Source organism: Ictidomys tridecemlineatus, chromosome 7, assembly GCF_052094955.1.
Source record: "Ictidomys tridecemlineatus isolate mIctTri1 chromosome 7, mIctTri1.hap1, whole genome shotgun sequence".
NCBI lineage: Eukaryota > Metazoa > Chordata > Mammalia > Rodentia > Sciuridae > Ictidomys > Ictidomys tridecemlineatus.
Window position 1 is genome coordinate 56,610,174 of NC_135483.1, and position 22,035 is coordinate 56,632,208.

General features: G+C 39.2%; 1 protein-coding gene across 6 annotated transcripts in view; it reads left to right on the forward strand.

The window, feature by feature from the left end:
• Positions 1–22,035, forward strand: part of Jph1 (junctophilin 1) — a 79,821-nt gene that overhangs the window by 968 nt on the left and 56,818 nt on the right. For all 6 annotated transcript variants that reach the window (XM_078017013.1, XM_078017008.1, XM_078017010.1 and 3 more), the window contains exon 2: positions 4,819–5,578. In XM_078017013.1, coding sequence (XP_077873139.1) covers positions 4,819–5,578 — 760 coding nt within the window. The remainder of the gene's footprint in view (positions 1–4,818; positions 5,579–22,035) is intronic.

Consider the following 22,035-nt stretch of genomic DNA (forward strand, 5'->3'; position numbering starts at 1 on the left):
CCGCCCGGGAGGGTTGGGCTGGAGAGAGGACGCTGTCACTTGAGCCCGTCTCATTACGTTCCTGATCCCTCCCTCTCCCGGCCGGGTTTGAAATCACCACTCCCGTGGAGTTAGAGCGAACGCCCTGAGCTTGTGAGGCTGCCGGTCTGTGCTGACGGCTCCTCGGATTGGTTTCACGTGGAGTCTCGTATTTCGCATTTGGTCCTCTAGTAGCCTAAAGATAGAAGGCAGAACCCCATAACTAGGATGTTGGGGAATTCAACCTTATTTAGGGTGCATTTGGGAACGTCCTGATCAAGGGAGCAAAGAGGCCACCTGATGCAGGTGGGATTCAAGTGGTGTATGTTTTTCTTTCTAGATTTCTTTTGCTTCCTTAAAAGTAATCTTTGCAGACCATTGGACAAATTAATGGGAAAATATTTTAGAAATGGGCAGTGAAGTTTCCATTTTAAAAAAATTGAAAGATGTGTTCCTATAGCTGCAAAGTTAGCAACAATTTTGCTTCTGAGAATGTCATTACTGAAAACTGATTTGCATTAAGGTGTTGACCTGAACAGTATTCCTGACTGTGAATCAAAATCACCTTATTTTAATATTTAACAATATTTGGGAAAGAAATTTTGTATACAGTAGGACAGAAGTTCCTTTTTTAAATTGGGAAAAGTATACATTATTGAAACAGGTGTCAAAAGTTGAATTTGTATGCAAAACTGAGAAAGATGAATGTCATGCATTGGCAAGGTACACTTTCTGATAATAAACATGATCATATTTAATTGAAAAGGATTGTGTGGAGGCGATCACCTTTTGGAATTAAGCCGCTCAGAGTTAAAGGATATTAAAGGGATCCAATTAAAAGTTTCTCAGCCCACTGCAACCCCAGTTATGCCATTGCTTATATAAAAGCTTATACAATTTGTACACTTCACTTACTCAGAATACTTGGGCCCTGTTTCAAATGCAAAACAGCAGAATGGTAGGATTGGCTAAAAAGGACATCTTTTCATCCTACAGTATAAATAAAAGATATGGTTCTCATGGATTAAAAAAAAAAACTTTAATACTTTTCTGTGTGCTGTATGAGTCCTGAATTCCATAGTAGATAATCAGGGCCCCTTAAATGTTCTCAATGGACATAACATGCCTTGGTTGACAGCCCTATATTTGTTAATTTGTGACTAGATTTTTATTGGAAGCCCTAGCTCTACTACATAACTGAATTCCATGCTCAAAAGTGGATTGCCAAATTTACTTTTTAAAAGTGGACATTATTTTATAACCCTTTTAGAAGACTGTGAATAGTTCTCTCACTTCAGTTTTAAGTTAAAAATAGTCTCCTTTTTAAGTTACTAGTCATTAAAATCTCTTGGTTTAGAGTATTCATTATACCTGGTAATCAAAATATATATAGCACAGTAAGATCTATCTATGTATGTGTTATAGAAACCAAATAAGTCTTCTGACTTTGTGAATCTGTCTTCTGTTTATTAACTCAGCCTTAAAATTTGATATTGCCATAGTACTGTAGTTTTCTACCTAAAACCCCAAAATCCTAATGTGCTACAAATAGAAATTAAAATAAAAAAACTTAAAAAATCACTTTTGAATGTCAACAACACTCTGCTGTTGACTGTTTTTTCCCTCAGATGTCACTTCATTAGAAAAATCCTTTAATAATAAAATGGTCTAAATGGAAGTATATTGCTATAACTTATTTTTGGTCAAAGTAGGAATTATCACTTTCCCTATTCTTCTAAAGATAAGAGTTATTTTTGCCTCCATTCTCTGTACCACCACATATTCATTCCTGTACATCTTCTTATAGATTTAGGGAAAATTTAATTCTATGTATTTTATGGTAACATTGCACCAAAGGTTAAGAAGGAAGTAGTGATTCCATCTGAAAGTTATCAATTTATTAGTGATTTGTGTGTGAAGTATTGCTGAGCTAGAAACCCCTTGAGTGTTAATTAAGAATAAATTAGCAGCATACTCCAGAAATCCAAAGCTAAGGTACATGGAATTTTTTGTGCATATTCTGATCTACTGTACTGTTTTTTTCACTTGTCATAAAACTATTGAAAATATTTAGGAATACCCGTTATTTTGTTAACTATCTTTGTAGCATATAAACTTAAGTTTGGCACGGAGCAGTCCAAATTTGACTGAATTTCATTCTGAACTGGATGCTTTCCACTACAAGAGTGTGCAGTTAAAACAGCTAGATCTAAAAAATCAGTTCCAAAGTGAACACAATTTAAAACAAAACCCATAAAAATAATTTTTATGCTTGTGAAATTTGCATCTCTATTTTAGGAATCAAGAGAAACTAATTACAACTTTATTTGAGCAGCAGGAAGAAATTGGAACCCACCTGCTTTATAAAGAAATAGGCCCTTTTTTCTAGGTTCATTGACTAAACTAAATCTATTTTAAATTTCAGATGAACTACTTGCAATTTGACTGTAAAATGGTTTCTAGCAATGCCATGGAGGAATTCTTTCATACTGTGATTTTACAAAATAGGGGGGGATTGTGGCCAATGCTGCTATTCCTGCCCCCCTCCCTATTTGACAGTTAAGCAAAGATTTAAACTTTCTAATTATTGCTCTTGCTTTAAACAGCCTAGATTTTCAAGCAATACTTCTTTAGAAATTCCATATACTGATCTTATTTTGGAGATACTAACTTGAGGAAACTTGCTATTAATTGTCCATCAATGTTAAACATTTACCAAGATGATTATGTTTTAAGAAGTGTAAATATGTATTGATATCACACAATATTTTTATAAACTGTCCTGGCAAAACAAACATTATGTAGAAAAGTTAAAAGAATATTATTATAGTGATTTTAAATATTAAAATAAGGTGGTTTGTTTTACTGTACATGTATCAGATTATATAACTTTTATCCTAGAATTTAGATTTTATCTATATAGGCAAAGTCAAAGGTGAACTTTCCTAATAATTCAGTTCCCTTTCCTGTTGTGGCAGTGTTTGGCAATTGCAAATATTCAGTAGGAAGCTTCTTACCCTAAAATGTTATTATACAACTATCCTTTTGGGGTTATCCTTTTGAGAAAGCTATGGTTCACCCATCCCTTTAGAAGTTCATAGATGTCAGGTTAAGAGCACATCTATGAAGAATATAATATTCACAGTACCAGACCCATTTAGTATTCCATTGTTGCTCTACTGTTTATCTGTTTATATGATGGAAATATGTCAGAATGGTCAGAAAGTGAAGGTAGTATTGGAATTGGCATCATTACAGTTTTAGCTTTTACGTGCAATGAAATAATCAGCCTTTGTTTACACAAACCAATATCATTATTGCTCAGTATATTAAAAATAAATGTATCCTATCTATTAGAAACCTGTGCATGGTAATATAAAATGCAAAGGGCAAGATAAAAATCTCCATACTCAAACAGAATAAGGTGCAGACAGACCATAACCAGGATTTATTTTCTGACATCATAAATTGTCATGATTAACATAGAAGTAATTACATTTAAAAATTCCAGATAGCTGCTTTTGGGGATACTATAGTGTAAAATTTTGCTTTGTTTAAAGAAAATGGGCTTGACATTGAAAAGGGAATTCTAAATTCCTTAATTTAACCTTCATTTCCTCAAAAAAATATTTAAAAACCTGTACCAAGTTATTTAGACATTTGTACTTATTTAGTAGAAAAACACTTCAGATTATTCCGTAGAAAATACTTCAGATTATTCTATCTCTGAAAAAGCGAATACTATTCATTGAAAAACTGATCTGGTACTAACAGTTTTAATGAATACTCTCAAGTACATCTTTTCTCAAGATGGGTTTCCTCTGGCCTTATCTCAGTTTTTCCAGTGCTAATGAGAGTATTCTTTTCAGCCACCATAGCTGTATAGTCATCAAACATCCAGCTTCTGGCTTATGTGTATAAGCCAGAATTTGGGGATTTCGTGATCCTTTTTGAAGTAATTTCTTCCCTCAAGGTGCTTCCAGTCTGTAATATGATTTACACTGCACTGGTAAAGGCTGGGTAAATCTATAAAGAGAAAGGCCAGGAGAAACAGGTTTAGCAAGTAATATGGTACAAAACTTCATCTTTTCACTTGAAGGGCAAAATGTTAAGCAAATTGCTCATTTTTTTCCCATGATGGTTTGATATATTCAGGATGGATATTGTATTTGTCAAGTCACTCAGCTCAGAAAGGTTCACCCAAATCCAAATTGTATATTTTATATATTAAATGGTTTTCCCTAACCTAAAAATAAGATGCTGAGTGTGACAGAAAATCTAAGACCATTCATTTGACAACCCATGTCCCAGGCATTCAGATCACTACTAGTCATTTTAAGCCTTTGTGCTTGTTGGAATATTATACTAACATAGACCTAAGTCATTTTTAGAAATTTTCAGCTAAATTAATAAATTAGAATAAGATTTACATCTTTGCACTGCCTTCTTAAGGAATTTTTGATATATTAATTTCAAAGAGGAAAAGTTGTTTCCTAATGTTTGCTCTATTTGTATTAGAAGGGAATGGTTTTCACTCAGAAAAATTTAATGAAATTTAGAAGCAAAAATTATCCGACTTTTAGAAAAATCCTATACAGTTGAAATCATAAGGCCAAAATTGCAGGGCCGAAATTTATAAGTGGATGAAAAGTATATCCTAGGGTGGACTTGGAAGTGTGTCCTATTTGACCTTGGGCCTACCTGCCCTGTGCTCTGAGTTATCCCAGTAGTCCCAGTGCTCACAGGCGTTGCACCCATGTACTCCTGACTCATGCTGTGCTTTCTTGCGATCTCTCCAAGGTACCTACCAGGGCCAGTGGGCTGGAGGCATGCGGCACGGCTACGGTGTGCGCCAGAGTGTGCCCTATGGCATGGCCACGGTGATCCGTTCGCCCCTGCGCACCTCCCTGGCCTCCCTGCGCAGCGAGCAGAGCAATGGCAGCGTGCTCCACGATGCAGCGGCTGCAGCTGACAGCCCGGCAGGCACCCGCGGAGGCTTCGTGCTCAACTTCCACGCCGATGCTGAGCTTGGAGGCAAGAAAAAGGGCGGCCTCTTCCGCAGGGGCTCCCTTCTCGGAAGCATGAAACTTCGCAAGTCCGAGTCCAAGTCTTCCATCTCCAGCAAGCGGAGCTCCGTCCGCAGCGACGCAGCCATGAGCAGAATTAGTTCCAGCGATGCCAACTCCACCATTAGCTTTGGCGACGTCGATTGTGATTTTTGCCCCGTGGAAGACCACGTGGACGCCACCACCACTGAAACCTACATGGGCGAGTGGAAGAACGACAAGCGCAATGGTTTCGGCATCAGCGAGCGCTCCAACGGCATGAAGTATGAAGGCGAGTGGGCAAATAACAAGAGGCATGGATATGGCTGTACCGTGTTCCCTGATGGCTCCAAAGAAGAGGGAAAATACAAAAATAATATTCTGGTCCGTGGAATAAGGAAGCAGCTTATACCAATAAGAAATACAAAAACTAGGGAGAAGGTGGACAGAGCAATAGAAGGCGCACAAAGGGCAGCCGCCATGGCGAGAACCAAAGTGGAAATTGCGAATTCAAGGTATGTAAATGCAAGGTGGGTGGTTTTGCTGAGTCGGATCATTCAAAATATTTTGTCTGTCAGTCTGCTGGTGACATCACAAATAGGTTTCTTCACTTGCCAAAAATGAGCCCAGTAGAATAAAAGTCAGAGATGATGTACTCGCGCTTTTCTGAAAATTTACATCACCCCAAAATGTTGAAGATTCATCATACTTCCTTTCCTGTTCTAACTTATTTAACAGCATGATGGTGTTCACTCAAACCCTATGCACCTCTTCCTTAGTCCAGGAAGTTACCTTTTTAAAGAACAAACCTCTGAAAGACTGCTACAGAGAGCTCTGTTTTGTGTGCCATATAGACAATCTCTCTCTGCATAGAAATATACCCAGTATTAATGTGTACCTTTATTCTAATTTGAGTTGAACAGTTGTACAGCTCCCCCTGTAAAATTATCATAAATTCAAACTTTATTGAAGTCTTATAGGTGAAATTGGTTTTAAGAAAGCCACAAAGATCTAGATATGGCAAAAGTAGAAAGTTAAGATCTAGTGTGTGTAGTTTTAAACAACAGAGCTCCTCTGAATGAGAAAGGCAAAGAGACTCAGGCTTGTAAGAATGTCCACATTCTGTGCAGGAAAGATTAGATCATTGGTATATTAAAAGGTAAGGGGTCCGGGGAACTTGACATGGACAGATGGGACACTCACTATGCCAAGGTTGGAAGAAAAAAGCAGTAGAGAAGGGCTGGAGTGGGAGAATAAGGGTGAATTGATAATGGGGCAGGAGGGTCAGGAGGACTTTGTACTTGAAGTTTACCATTAATATCTAGATTTGGGGATTCAGCAAGAGGGCTGGGGGAATATGTAGGGAATAAAATTTTATTAGGTATGAGTATCATAGGTTAGATAAAAAGAAAGGAAAAAGATTGGTTTTATGTGGAGATTTTGATGCATATTTAGGTAGATATCTACTGGCTGTAGTTTTGTGTGACTTGAAGCATCAGTTTGGCATAGAATGTTAAAAATTCTGTTTCTGCCTCAGTAGTAACTCTTCTACCTCTTTTTGAAACTGCAAAGTATTAGCATGTCTTCAACTTTTTATTCTTAGCATTGAGTTAATGGACACCTCCCCCTTTTCAATTGAACCTTATGAAATTTCTGATATCTTAACTTTTTGATGTACAAAAAAATGGGCAGTTTTATATGATTCAACTTAATACTTCTGGACTTATAGAGAGTTTGTTGTTGCTGCTGCTGTTTTATTTTTAATGCTATCTTAGGGTCACTATTTACTTTTGAGCATCCCAAACACTAATTGGAAAGTGAAAGAGGCCATCTTTTTTTTTTTTGCACTATTTTTAGATAGATATTATCAAGGTTTTCCTCCTCATCCCAAACTGAATCCTATTTTAAAGTGAATGTTTCCTGTTCGCCAACACAAACTTTCATGAAGGATTTTTTTCCATCTTCTCCACAGAGCATCTTTTTATAAAAACTACTTTTTTTAGTTGTAGATGGACACAATATCTTTATTTTTTATTTGTTTGTTTTTATGTGGTGCTGAGGATCGAACCCAGGGCCTCCTGCATGAGAGGCAACTGCTCTACCACTGAGCCAGAATCCCAGCCCGAACATCTTTTATTGTAGATCATGGTTCTCTCTGGTCAGCAAATTTCAGTTTACTTGTCAGCTGGGCTACTTGGCACATCTAATCTTGCTGGTTTCTCTGGCCCTCAGCTAATTTTCAGAGCAACTTTATACCTTTTGCGGGGCCCAAGCCTCTAATTTTAAATGCATTCCTGGATTCTTCCATTTTTTTTTTCACATTACAACCTATCGTATACTAAAGACAAGTTCATTCTTGACAGATGATAAACCGGTACAGACAATCTAGCAAATGACTTATTATTGGCTTTTATGACTAGTTTAAATTGGAGGAAACTACATGATACAAGGGGGCTACTTGTGATGCAGAGATGATCTCTGATTATGTTAGTCTCATGAAAACCCATTTACCCAAGTCCTATTCACATTCTCTCTTTTGAAAGATTTTTAAGGGTAGCATCATATACTTTGAGAGTACTATATTTTATAGTTATAACCTGGAGAGCTTTAGCCTAAAAATCTTATACTTTCAGACAGCTAACTACTACAGATTTCACTTAAGTATTTAATAAACACTCTTCATGCTAAATGCAATAAATCAGCCATGGAAGGACAAATACTGCATGATCCCACTTACATGAGGTATCCAAAATGGTCAGACTCAGAAACTGATACAGCAGTAGTTGTCAGGGAGTGGAGGGGGGAAATGGGGAATTATTGCTGATGAATAGAAAGTTAGTTATGCAAGTTGAATAATTCTAGAGATCTGCCATACATCACTGTGCCTGTAGTTAATAGTACCAGATTGTGCATTTAAAATTTGGTGAGGGCAGGTCTCATGTTAAGAGTTACCCCAGTTTAAAAAAATACTGCTATTTGGGTGACATAATAGAAAGATTAAAAATAGAAACATTCAACTAAACTTTTATATTTTGCTTATTTCAATTTTTTAGTCCTTTTCAGATTTTTTGCTATAATTTACTACTTCAGATATAGAGTTTTGCAACTTGTTTTTGGAGAGGGTAGCTGAAGGACTAATATTCCCCATGTATTAGCTCTTGAGTTTAGAATTCTACAGTCTTTTAAAAAAAATTTTTTTTAAATGGAAGATTTTCTTAAGGTTTTAGAGATTGCTGCCTGGAAGGAGGAACTTTTAGCTATGTTATTAATAACTGTGGCTCTTTATAATGCCCAAGTATTTGCAAAGTCCTTCCTGGTCCTTCTGCAGTTGCTGTTACTGTTGAGTTTTGGGTCCCCACCCCCCCCACCCCCCCAGTGCTGGGATGGAATCCAGTGCCTCATTCATGCTAGGAACACACTTTATCATTGAATTCCACTGCCAGTCCAATATTTTTGCTTTTAAAAACACTGAAAAACTAAGAACATAAAATGATGGGTTGTCCTGTCCCCAGCCTGGCCCAATCATATCAGAATAAGAATTAGAAACTAAGACTTCTGGAGCTTACTGCTATGGAAATCACTAGTTCACCAGTAGCAATACACGAAGATGACCACTTAATAGTTAACAGCCATTCAGTTTGTCTACCCAGATGGTGTTGATTTTGTTTCTGTTATTTCTTATGTGTTAGAGGCTTTTGTTTGTTTCTTACATCCCAGAAAATATGTCTGCCTTTGTACCTTTATCCCATGTTATCTCACCCCATTTTATCTTAAGCAGAAGATAAAAGTTGACTTTTAGGGACAATAACTGTAGACTTTAACAGTGTTCCCTAAGGGAGATAGGAGAGATAGAACCAACCACCTTTGGGATCTATAGACTTTGCTTTGTTTCTGTGAAGAGAGAGGGAGAGCTGTTTCTCCCAGTCAACACTTAGGAGGTAGGAGGCTTGTTTCTGCAGGATGGTTGTGCACCCTGCATAATTCTCATGATCACGTAATATGGGCATGACATAATGGTGGGTAGAAGACATCTCACAGTAGACTCTAGGTACTTTACTAGCAAGTCAAAACTGAAGGAATGTTCATTACTTGCTGAGTCCTAGGAATTTTCTTTAGGTTTCTGCTGCAATGCAAAAAGTACTGTGTTGATGAGATTTAACCAAAAAATTTTCCCCTTTTGTCTTGGTTGAGAGTAAAAATTACTACCCTTAACTAAGAAAAATCTCAACATTGTTTTTAAAGAAATGTTCAAGAGGTGGTAGAGCAACTTGGAATATATTGAGAATTAAGCATGCCTAGCTTTTACTAAAGCTACTCCATGCCAGTAGCTGACACGCCAACTCTCCGCCTGTAATGCCACCTGTCCTGTTTTATAGAAGCACACACTACCCTGGGGGACTTTAGGACAGGGAGAGCCAGCACCCACACCCAGGCCTCTCAGTCTTTCCTTCATCCACATTTACCCAGACTGTTTAGTTGGACCCTTTTGAATCACTGGAATTCTGTTTAGAGCATTGTAACTAAAATGAGTCCCCTGATACTTTCTAGAAAATATAATGGGCAGACTGTGTTTTGGTAGAGAAGACTGAAAGCTCCTAATCTCCAATCTGGAAGAGTCATGAAATCTTGTCTGGTCCAAGGACCTTAATTTCCAAGGCAGAGACTGATCACTCCAGTTTCGTGTGGTTCCTTAGGTGTCCAGTGGCTGTTTCCTCAGCTCTTACCTGTAGTAATTCCTTGCCGTCCCTGTCATTTCAGTCACATTTTTCATCTGGTTATTGTTGACTCCCATCAGCTTTTTTTTTAAAAAAAAGATGTTTTAAAGAAGTTACTGCTGCTTGAGTAAGATGATGAAAGGAAGAACTTTAAGGGAAGCCATTTGATTAAGAGAGCAAATGAGAAGTGACCTTTGGGGAACTGCACTTCTGTGGAAATGAGTATGGACTGGAGTAGAGCTCAGTGGTAGGGCACTTGCCCAATATGTGCAGGGCCCTGGGTTTCATCCCCAGCACCGTGAAGAAACAGGGAAAGAAATGAGATGATCTGATCATTTAGAAAGGGGTATAGTCAGAAGCAGAGCTTTGTGTGCTCTGAGCCTTGGGGGAAGTAGTTGCCATGCTAGAGGATAGAAGATACACAGGGAGAGTGATGGGAGACAGCTGCCTAAAGCAATCAAGAACCCCAAGTGTTGGCTTATGCTAGCGGGCCATATCAGACCTGTGAGAAGAAACCAGAAGGTGGGAGGTTAGAAAGGTAGTTAGAACTACTCCATTCTGCCCACCTCACCTGACAGCTTCACTCAAGCTAGTGGAGCTCACTGGTGCATAGCTGGCTGATCTCCCAGCATTCCCCTGAAGGGTCAGTAAATGGGACAGGCCCACCAATCATGTGGGACTGTGCTACTGCTGTCACCAACCTCTCTCCGACCATTAGCCACTTCAGGTGATAACAGTGGCACCTAGACAGGTCATGACCTAGACAGGTCATGTTAGGAAGGAGCCCTGTTCTCCCTGCTGCCCAGCCTCAGCCCCAACCATAGGACGTTGTCACAGGTGTGGCTGGATGAGGCATGGAAGCAGCTGGAAAGAATGTGAAGGGCCTCCAGTCTGGGTGAGCTTGCTACTCCATCTGTCCTCAGAACTAGAGGTTGGATTCCATGTTTGCCAGTTTTAGACTTAAAAATAAAAATGATACATGCTCTTCCTGTAGGATTTAAAAAAAAAAAAAACTCTTTCCCATACTTTCTATTTAAAAGATACAGTTCCATGCCACACTCCCCTCAAAGTGACTCAGCTGTGCCAGCTTTCTTTACCCGGGGAGGACAGTTGATGCTCAGCCCTTCCTTCTACATGGTCAACTCCACAGTCCTCATTCAGATTTAGGTATAAAGTCTTTTCCTCACAGGTTCCTGGACCCCACATCCTCCCATTCCACTTCCATCCTCTAGATTTAAATCCCCCCAGTTACTCTAAATTACTGTTGCACATCAGTGCATTTGTTGAATATGTCTTGCCACAACTGGATTGGGAAAGATGGACTGATCCCAAAGGACAGTTTGCTCCCTTTTGTGTCTTCATCATAAGCTTAGATCAGGGACGTAGGTAAGTGCTCTAGTAATGATGAATGAAGAGTTAAATTCTTACCGCTTAGGGTATGAGTGCTCCTTCTAATTTGATTTTGCTGGGCATTTATGAACTACAGTTGGAAGTAAGGAAACTTAGCCCCCAATAATTCATACTATACTAATAGTCCAGAAAGTGCAGAAATTGCAAAAGTGTGGGTCTTAAGTACCCTTTCAACTTCATTATTATCATTACAAGGCATGGCCAGAGAATAGAGCTTCAAGTTAAGCCAAACTTTTCTGCATTCTTCACAGGTATTGAGCTGATCGGTGGTACATATGAATGTTTCTCTTAAGACATGGCAACTCCAGGAAGTCAACTTACCCTAACTCTAATAATATCTAATAATATACATTTGACATCATGACAGTATATACTAAGTCAGGAAATGGGGAGTTTATTGTCTTCTAAAACTCAAAGTCTGCTGAATATTCAGCTGTCCTTATTACTTTTGAAAATTTTTCTTGTCCTGCCATTTGGGGTCGGGAGGGGAACATTGTTCTTAAGTTCAAATAATATGATATCAGTTGAATACATCAGGTTGGGTGGGGTAGATAGAACAGTCCTGTGCAAGATTGCTTGACTTGATTCACACCTCACTCATGAGTAATTTAAACCCAAAGTCAGCCATGAGTCAGTATATGTTATGGATCCAAATTAAACTGAATACTATTGATTTTTAGGGAAAGATTCATTCTTTGCCAAGTTATTATGAAAGGACAGGACTTTAAAATTTTTAATTTCTATTGCACAAAAGGATACCCTTTCTCTTTCACAAATCAAAATTAATCATTTCATAACTAATCGTTTCTCTTCTGTAATATTAGTGGTCATATTTCTAAAAAGCAACCTTAAATTACCTTTTCCATGGCTTTTTTGTTTTTCATTTGTTTTTGACTGGGGCTCTGATTAATTTTTAGTTAGCACAATGATTATTGTAGGAAGATGAATTCCTTCTAATGCCTTGTAACTTATTTCTTGAGGAGACTGTTTGACAGGTCAACTTACAGGAATTTACAGCTAAAAAGAACATTACTTGGAGCTGGGGTTGTAGCTCAGTGGTAGAGAGCTTGCCTGGCATGTGTGAGGCACTGGGTTGATCCTCAGCACCACATAAATAAATAAAATGAAGGTACTTTGTCCATCTACAACCCCCCCAAATATTAAAAATTTTAAAAAAAGATCATTACGTAATTATTTTCTTTAGTGGTGATGCCTGTCTTATTCCATATCTGCACCTTGGCTGCCCAACCCCATTCCGACCTATTATAACCAGAATTTCTCTGAACAAGTTCCAGAGGTTTGGTTAAAACCCTCATCTGAGGCTCACAAAAGTTACTGGAAGCAGAGGCTAATATTAACCTTGCCTTCACAGTGGGATGGTTTTGAAGATTGAATGAGAGAGAATGTCACAGGGCTTTGTAAATGATCAATTAGTGAATTCAGTTAATGTCCAGGGAAGTATTTCAATCCTAATAGTACCATTTTCAAAAGTAAAAGTTGATAGAAGACCAAGAAGCCAGAGTAGGATGGAGGTAAAATGCAGTGAGAAAGAAAAGGGAAGGGAGACAAAACTTGGAAGGCAGAAACAGGGTAAGCAAAAGGAAAGGGATGAAACCCATCAAGCCCACCACCTGAGCATAGATGTGAGTACATATCAAGATTTGCTAGGTAGGGCTGAGGGGCGATTGCACAGAGTGTGCTTAACATGCACATGATTCTGGGTTCCATCTCTAGCACCAAGTTCTGTGTGGAGTCAATGTATTTTTTTTTTTGTCAACAGGCAATCATCCAGCTATCTATATATGTATGTATAGATATAGTGGTTTTCTGGTTTTTTTTAAATTGATATCAGGAATTAAACCCAGGGATGCTTAACCATTGAGCCATATTTCAAGCCCTTTTTTATATTTTATTTAAAGAAAGGGTCTCACTGAGTTGCTTAGGGCCTTGCTAAATTGCTGAAACTGTCTTTGAACTTGTGATCCTCCTGTTACAGCCTCCTGTGCCACTGGGATTATAGGCATATGCCACTGAACCCAGCCAGTTACATATTTTTAAAGACTGAAAAGAAATGGCATATGTATTTCTATTGAATTATGCTGGGCTACTATTCTGAAGACAATATAGGATAATAAGAAAATATTTTTACCTTCATATTGTTTAAGTATGTTTCTGTAGGTCATTATGGTCCTTTTATGCATATTATAATTTTTTATTTTACAGTAAGGGTTTAAATGCATGCTTCTCCTCTTTACCAAAGAATTCCTGTCTCCAAGGGGAGAAAGCATGGAGCCTGATCTAACTTCCTCACATTTGTCTCCATGCTGTTTAAAGAAACAAATGCTTCTCTATCCAGGACACAGGAGCAGGCACCAAGGATTCTCTGTGGATGTTCAGAGAGAGCAGCTGGAACCTAAAAGATGACCTCCCAGGGGGCAGCTCTGTCCTGCCCCCAAGGAAGGCCTAGGCTTGGATGCAGTAGTACTAGGAGGTGTAAAGGAGACACGGAGCTCCAGTGGGAGCACCCCTCTTTCAGCTCTGCAGTTACATCACCTGGAGTTTAACAGGCCATTATGCACAACATGGGAACACATTGTGTTAGGAGAACTTGGTAAAACCTTCCTCGGGTATTTTGCTTCTGAAGATCTTTCTTTTAAAACCTCTTCCTCCAGCCCCCCACCCCCACAAGTCCAGGCTCATTCACAAACTCAGAGGCATTAAGGTGGGCATGCATTTCCATGACTAATAAGTAGGTTCAATTGAATACAAATTTAATGAGAATTAGTTGCAGGCCATAATGAATGGAAAGATCACACAGTAATCCAGACTTTTAGGTTATTAAAAACATGCATTTTAAAACTCAAGTCTTGTAGGCATGTCTCTCTATTTTTATTACTGAACAAGGAAGGCCAGGCAGGAGAAGATGCTTTTCTGTGCCATGAATGGGATATGAGATAATATTTAATTACGCAGAAATCTACTTAGTGAAAACTGGCTGGGAAGACTAGAGAAAAAAAAAAAACCCAGGATAATGGCAAGCGAGGTTTGGGGGGGACACTGTTGACCTTATTTTAACTCTAGAGTTTGCTTAGATCGTTCAGATTTAAACAGATTCCATCTCATTTAGCTCTGAAATATAACACTGTCCTGGTGGTATAAGTTTGAAGAATTAAAGCAGCAGATTCTTTTTAGTATAGCTTCATCTGTAACAGAAAACACCCTACTATTATGTTTTCTGGAAAGTCCCCCAAATTATGACAGCATTCATATTCTGGATTTCAGCTTTGACTGGAGAATTCTGTTTGGGGCAAGTGGTAGAGTTGGTGTACAAGCTCACAGAGCTGGGAGGCTGCTCCTAGCAGCAGCTGCCAGGCAGCCGAAGCACCCTGCTCACAACTTTCCATTATGGATTAAGCTGACTTTGCCAATCTCACTTTACTCAAGACACCAGACTGGACGCTTGCAAGACTAGTGCCTTGCAAATCTTTGAGATGCTTTTCTTATTATAGATGAAATATGAACATTGTGTTTAGGAACAGGGTCCAGCAAATGCCAAAGGTATTTATGTAAGTCATTCAGCTTTAGTACAAGAGCCTCCTGAGAATAAAATCAAATCAGCTTTTCATAATTTTGCCCTTCTATTTTAATTGGTGTTTCACATTTATTTGTATAATATGCTAAATGAAAAATAAGCTTCTTTCTCAGAAATTTAATATGTAAGGAATCAAAATTGCCTTCAAAACAGTGTAACACTTTGAAGTCAATCTTCTTAGAATTTCCATGTGGCCAAAAGAAACTTATTTAAGCCAACTAAAATATATTTATTCACTTTCTAGCAAAACAATAGATTTTATGCCAACAATCAACAAATAACTTCTGTTATACTTTTTTTGCTAATTTTTAAAAAATTCTAAAGAAGGTTAAACCTTTTGGCAGATTTTACTCTGTCAAGTTTTGGTCTCGGTTGCTTGGGTCTAAAAGTTCCTATCTGTTTAACTTTTTACATAGATGTGGGATATTTTCAAATTTGATTTTTGAATTTCGAGATTTAATGTATTTTCTTACATTAGGGGAATTGGTTAGTCAGAACATGTTGAGGAGATACACCACAGAAACCAGAAATCTAGGGTTCGGGGGTAAGAATGGAGACCCTTCAGGTGATGGAGTGTTACCTACCCTCCCACCAACCCTGGTGACTCGTTTCCATCCTCACTCTTGCTTGGCCCAGTGATTTGAAAATCATTTGAGCTGTGGATGGATTTTCTCATTGTATTAATAGATTGTCATGTAAATGTAAAATCATGATTAAGACCTAGTTCTTTCCCTTCATGGAGTCTGGTTAGGCAGATTTTAAAAAGCAGTTACCTATCAGATAATTGGCATGTTGCTGTGAGCTTAGGTAGCACATAGCAGGGGCTTAATCATAGTCTGGGGCTGGAGGCAGGATTCTGCAGGCAGCATCCAGCCTGGCAACCACAGGATGTTTTTTCCAGAAGACACAGGAGGGTGCAGAGGACAATAGCCCTTATATATTTGAGGGCATGACAAAATGTGGAATGTCGTTGGAAAAGGGAATGGTAGCTGTGGGGGGTGGGGAGGTCTGAGAGATGAATAATAACAGAAAGACCACTGTGGCTGCAGGTAGCATAGGGATTGGAGAAGGTAAGGGGCAGTAAAACTGGAGACAATTTTAAGTAGTCACCTGGTAACTAGTAATCTGGATAAGAGCCCACAGGTTGAGCTAAGCAGTGGCAGTGGGGATGGAAAGAAGCAAATGCATGGATGAGAGCCCCCCACCCCTGCAGACCCACTAGGACTCACCAGGTACTTGAGTAGGTGTGGGAAGAGTCAGAGTGACTCCTGAGCTCCTGGCTTGGCCAGCTGGATGGATGGTGGCCTTGTTTACTCAGACAGGAAACTTGGGGAGAAAGATGAATTTGGATTTTTTACTTCTTAAATTTTGAAATGCAATCCCAAATGATAACAGAGAACATGGGCCTGGGACTGTGAGAAATTAGCAGTGGACTTGTGATCTGCCACAGGGTTCAGTTCAGATCCCAACTCTAAGGAACAAAGATGTTTAGGGGACTTACAGAGGAAGGGGAATCCTGTGTGTCTGATACTAGACACAACTCTTTTTAAGAGGTACAGGTCAGCAGCTCTCACCTTAAATGAGTAGGAATCCATTGCCTGATGACAGTGCAATTCAGCTATCAAAATTTCTGTTCCTGAATTTTAAAAATGATGCTTTCTAAGATTTTTGATGAGGGAAACTACCCAGTGAGCAAGATCTGTTGGATTATTTTTTCCCCCTTGGCAACATCCTGGAACAAAATACCACTCTCAAAAATTATTATACTAAAGAAACATTATTTGGCAAACATTTATTTAGTGCCAGCTCTGTCCAGACATGGCACCAGGCCCCGGGAGTACAGTGATTAATAAGAAACCTGCCTTTAAAAGGAAATACCCAGCTCAGTTTGTGGTGGTCTTACACAGCTGGCAGATGCTGCAGGGCTACAGGTTGGAGGGAGGCAGCCTCGGCAAGCTCATCACAGACACTTCTCTAGGATCTCTGCACAAGCAGCACTCTCTGTCAACAATGTCCTCACTCCAGGCCAGCTCACTTTGTCTAACTTCTCTTAGTTGTGATTATGTTTAAGGTCTGTAGCAGGCTCAATGACGCAATCTCAGAAAATGTCTCTTCAAATAAGTGATCTTGCCCCTGATAATAGGAACACTTTGAACAGGAAATACATAAAATGTCTACAAATTTCATAATGCAAAAGGAAAAGTGAGTAGTGATTTCTTTTTAAAAGTTTAGAGAATCAAATGATTCCTGCATTGAGTCTGTAGAAATGTGATTAGGTGTGATAGAGGAATCCTGTTAGCAATATTTCGATCCAGAGACATCAAAGTTGTTTGGTGGTGAATTAATTTTTTTGGCAGTGTTTCCAGATAAGGAAGTCATGTAGACATTGCTCAACATTTTCCTAAGGGCATCATACGCTAGTACCTGTGCCCTTCCCATTTTGGTCTGAGGATACTGAGTTGGATGAAAACTTTGGGCCACGTAGACAGCCAACAGCTCTTTGAGTGGTTATCTGGTGCCTGGATTTGTGGTGTGACCTTGACATCTATTATCTCCTCTAATCTTCATCATGACCCTTGAGTGTCTGTAGGAAATTGATGGCTCTAGTCTGAGTCTCAGGTAGCATAACAGGCTTTTCATCTCTTGAGTTTAGAGAATTGGGTTAGGAATGTTTTCTTGAACCCATGTGCTTTTCTTCAGTTCATAAAGGTCAAGCTGTCAGGGGATGGTATTATTTAGTCACAAACTTCGATTTACCACTGTGTCATTGAAAAGATGTTATTCTTCAACTGCCACAAAATTTGCAGGCCAAGCATGAACAGATAATGTCAGTATAATAGAGTAAATTCTAAGAAAAAATGCTATGCAAATGCAAAAGAAGAAGGACCCCGAAGGCACATGGGGCTTAATGGAATGAGGCTGAGCTTGAGCTGTGAAGAGGAGGGGAGTTTAGGCCAGAAGCAAATGGCAGGGATGTTACAGAGGAAGGAAGCATCAGAGCAGAGACACAATGAAATGTAAGTGTATGTACAGCCTAAGTTCCTGCAAGCAGATGGGCCTGGAAGAACAATGTTTCTCTAGGGCAAGTGGTGCCTAGAGAAATGGATGGACACCATTTATCCACCCGTGGCAATCACAAGGAGTGCTCAAAAGTTCCTGCTCTTGGGGCTGGAGCTACAGCTCAGTGGCAGAGTGGTTGCCTAGCATGTGGGAGGCACTGGTTTGATTCTCAGTACCACACATATAAATAAATAAAATAAAGGTCCATCAACAACTAAAAAATATTTTTTTTTAGAAAAAAGGTTCCTGCTTTTCTATCCAGTATCAAATTTAACATTTCTTAGGATGAGGCCCAGACATTTGCATTTTACAAGCTTCCCAGAGTGTATTCTCAGACACACTGAGGTTTGGTAGGTAGAGACTGGGACATGATAGGCAACAAGATCTAGATTTGGAAGCTGCATTTTTGACTGTTAGCTTTAGGAAGTCTTCAAAGGGATTTGAACAGAGAGCCATCTGCCTTTGAGATGGGTGGTCTGATGTCTTCATGGAGAAGGCATTCAGGGGGCCCAAGACTGGAGGCCTGGTCTGGGAGGAGATTTTGGTAAAGATTCTGGTCAAGGCAGGAGCCATGGGATAAAATTAGCAGGACTTGGTGTACCCGAAATAGTGGGTGAGGAGCAGAAGCAAGTGTTAGATGTTGTGTGTTGCCCATCAGGTTAACGGAAAGGTTCATTCATTCCCAGAATATGGATGATGTATTTCAAACATATAAAGAAACCCTTCTTTGTGAGTCTCAATCAATAAAATGGATGCAAGAAGTGGGAAACTTTTCCAAATTATTACAATTATTAAACCTGAGCCTGGGATCACATTACTGTGTGAATTTTCCCTCTTCTGCCTGTTTTTGGACCTGACTTTACATACCAAAACCAACGATGCTTCTTATAGAAATTACTCAGGAAACAGTGAGATATCACTGACATTTTCACTTTTCCAACTCCACATTTGTCCTCGGTCAGAGGATTGGTGGATTGAAAGGGAAACATTCCTACAGTGTAAACCATTAGGAATGAAAGTATAATTAGGAAGATCAAAATTTAAAACTTTTTAGAAGTACCCAGGATCATTACTTGAATGCTGATCATTCTTTTGTTCATCTCAGAAGTATTATCAGATACACACTTCATACCATGCTGGATCCAAAGGACAAAGAGGAGTGTGGGCCTGACCCCATCACTGGCTTGGAGTCGGACAGAGGTGACACATACAGACAGGAAGTAGTTAAAAAATAGCGCAAAAACAATTCAGCCAGCAGTGTTGAATACCGCCCTGCTCATTCCATGAAGGTTTCAGGACAGTTTATGTAAATGTCATAATGGTTGGGCTTAGAGGAATTAAAAATGATTAATTGGCTTATTCGTAAAGCAGTTCCAATGACTGTTTTTAATTTGGCCTCATATCCTGGTAATGTTTTCTTTTCCCCTCATATTACCGTATGAATTAGACATTAAAAGAATTTTGAAAGTTATCCTTCTTACTCTTCACTAGTTCACAATAACTTTCAGCCCATTGGAATTCTTGAAATCTGATTAGCAAACAGACAGTTGCTAATGTTTAATACCACAAATTAAAACAAGGGGAAGAAAAGAGTATGTAAAAGGGTTTTTCTTTTTCTTTTTTTTTTTTAACCCTAGAATCTTCAGTGATGTGTTATTTTTGCAGTGTCAAAGTTACTAAATGTTTAACTTGTTGCCATATTGGTCACAGTTACAGAGCCACCACTGCATTCAGTGCCCTAAATAATAAGATCTTTAAAGATACTTCAAGGGAAACAGAAGGAATAAGCCAACAAAGAAAAGAAAATGGGCCTCCCACTCCCCACAGTGTTCACATAAACACATGAGTGTGTGTGTGTGATCACATGCTGGTCATTAAGAAGCAATGAGTTATAACCAAAGGCAGAAAAATTAGATGGCATGAATAAAGGAGATCTGATATAATCTGCATGTTGGGTGCCAGGTAGAGTTGGTCTGGAGTGACTTGAATTTGATCAGTGAGCAATGTTTTCAAAGGAGGCTGAGACATGATTGGCAGAGGTGAGTGGAGGTATTGCCAGGTGGGGAAGGATAGTGTGTCTCATGACTGAACAACTTGAGGAGAAGGAAGCCCACTCTGGCAGTAAAGACCACCAGTGCTCCTTGTCTGTGGGCAGTGCCATTCCAGAGTCTGCTGGAGTAGGTCTGATCCGGGCCTCATTGACCTCTTGACATTCTGTGTTGAGTTTCCTGCATGACTCTTGTGGTCACTAGAACTAGAAGACAAGGATTTTCCCCATGCAGACAGCTTCCTCTTGTCTTCATCCTACCACTAGGAAAAATGCAGTCCAGAAAGTTCATAAACTTATGGAGAGCAACAGTGGTGCTACTCCCAAAATTCCTGAAAATTATTGTTTCTGGTAGCAAAGAATTTAAAAGAAGAAGAAAGGAGAAAAAAAAAAAAACAGGAAAGTAGGAGGCTGGAGAAGCTCAATACAACCCTGCTGTCATATTTAGACTCTGGAGCTTCATCCTCTGAGGAGTCTTAGTCACAAATGTGAGTACAAAAAAATGTACTCAAAAACCCTTCTGAATTCTGCACCACCCTATCGGGTGTATAATCCAAGAGGCCCATTGGATTGCTGTGGTGTAGAGCACAGCTGGGTCACGGAAAGAGCAGAGGACAATTAGATATGAGGTGCCTGACTATGAAAGACTCTTAAAAGCACTAATCAGGTATTATGCAACATACAAATGGAAACCATCTCCAAGTTCCGAGGAAGTTAGTAACATGAGCAAAACAACATCTGAGGAGGGTGATCTTAGCTGCTGTGCACACAGCAGATTGCAAGCCACAGAAGTTGGGGACAGGAAAGAAGACATCAAGGACATGAATAAATCAATTCAGGCAAAGAAAACTAGACCCTTGAACTTTATAAAGGGAAAATCATCTCGGATGCAGCTGGTTGTGTACGAGGCAGCTAGAACTCTAAAGATACTAGTACAGTTAGCTAAAAGCACCTGTGGAACTGTGAGTATTGTCGAGACACTTGGGGGAAGACAAGAAGGAATCTTGCAGTGCTCGGGCATTCAAGGTGGAATAAGATACATGAGTCTCATGTTTGGAGCTATAGATCCTTGAATGTTTAAGGACTTCCTGAGGAAATGAAAAAAATCAAAGATTGATTGACATTTATCATAAACAGTTGTTAAGAAGGGGCTTAGGGAAGAGAGATCTCTAAGGAGAAAGCAGAGATCATTTTATAATAAGATACCAAACAAGGTTTGATTGTGGTTTGAAATGTAATACATTAGCGTAATTCCATTATCTAAAATCTAATCAAATTAGTGAAGACATAATCCATATAGTAGTTTTCACACTAACTAGTCCACCGTGATGTTATCATGAGCTTTAGCTAACTCTTCACGCTGCTAGTTCTCTTTGACTCAGTCTGTATAAAAGGATGAAATTAATACCTGTGACTTTCTTTGCCTCACAAAAGGCATTTTTCATTAGTTCTTTGTGTGCAAAACACAACAAAAGGATAAGCACAGTGTCTTGTGTAAAGATATTTGTCTTACCAGTTAGAGTGTGAAAACTTGCAGCGGCTAATGTTTGACATTGCCAGATAGTTTAACTACATGAAGGAGGTAGGATGAAGAGTGAGTTAGGAGTTCTGCAAAGAACACTTTGAGTTCAGAGTAGGAACAAAATCAAGGGGAGCTGAGGTCCTGTTCTTTGTTCATGACCCAGTACCATCTATATCTTTTCTTTCCCTGGTCCCTACTCCGCCTTCTGGTAGGGTTGCTTTGCTTGACCTTCGTCTCTGGATCAGGATGAAGAATCAATCCATGGAGGGCCTGAGAGCTATCCTGGAGCATAGTCCAGCCTTCCTGGTGGTGGTCAAGTCCTTACTTGAGCAGGCCCCCAGCTCATCTCAGTCTGCTACCCCTCTGAAGGGAAGCAAGCAGGTGTAGGGGGGTCAGCAAAATGAAGGGGTCCCTGTCAGGCAGTCTCATTTCTCTATTAGGAAAATCTCATTACAGAATATTCGACTCTAGTTCACTAACAGTATTCCTTAAGGGTTATAAAACAGGAAATTATGAAAAAAATATTTTTACTCTTATTAATAAATGAGTCAAAATATAATTGTTTGCATCACAAACACTTCATAAATTCTTCCAGCTTCAAGAAGTAGACAGGGCAAGAAGAACTT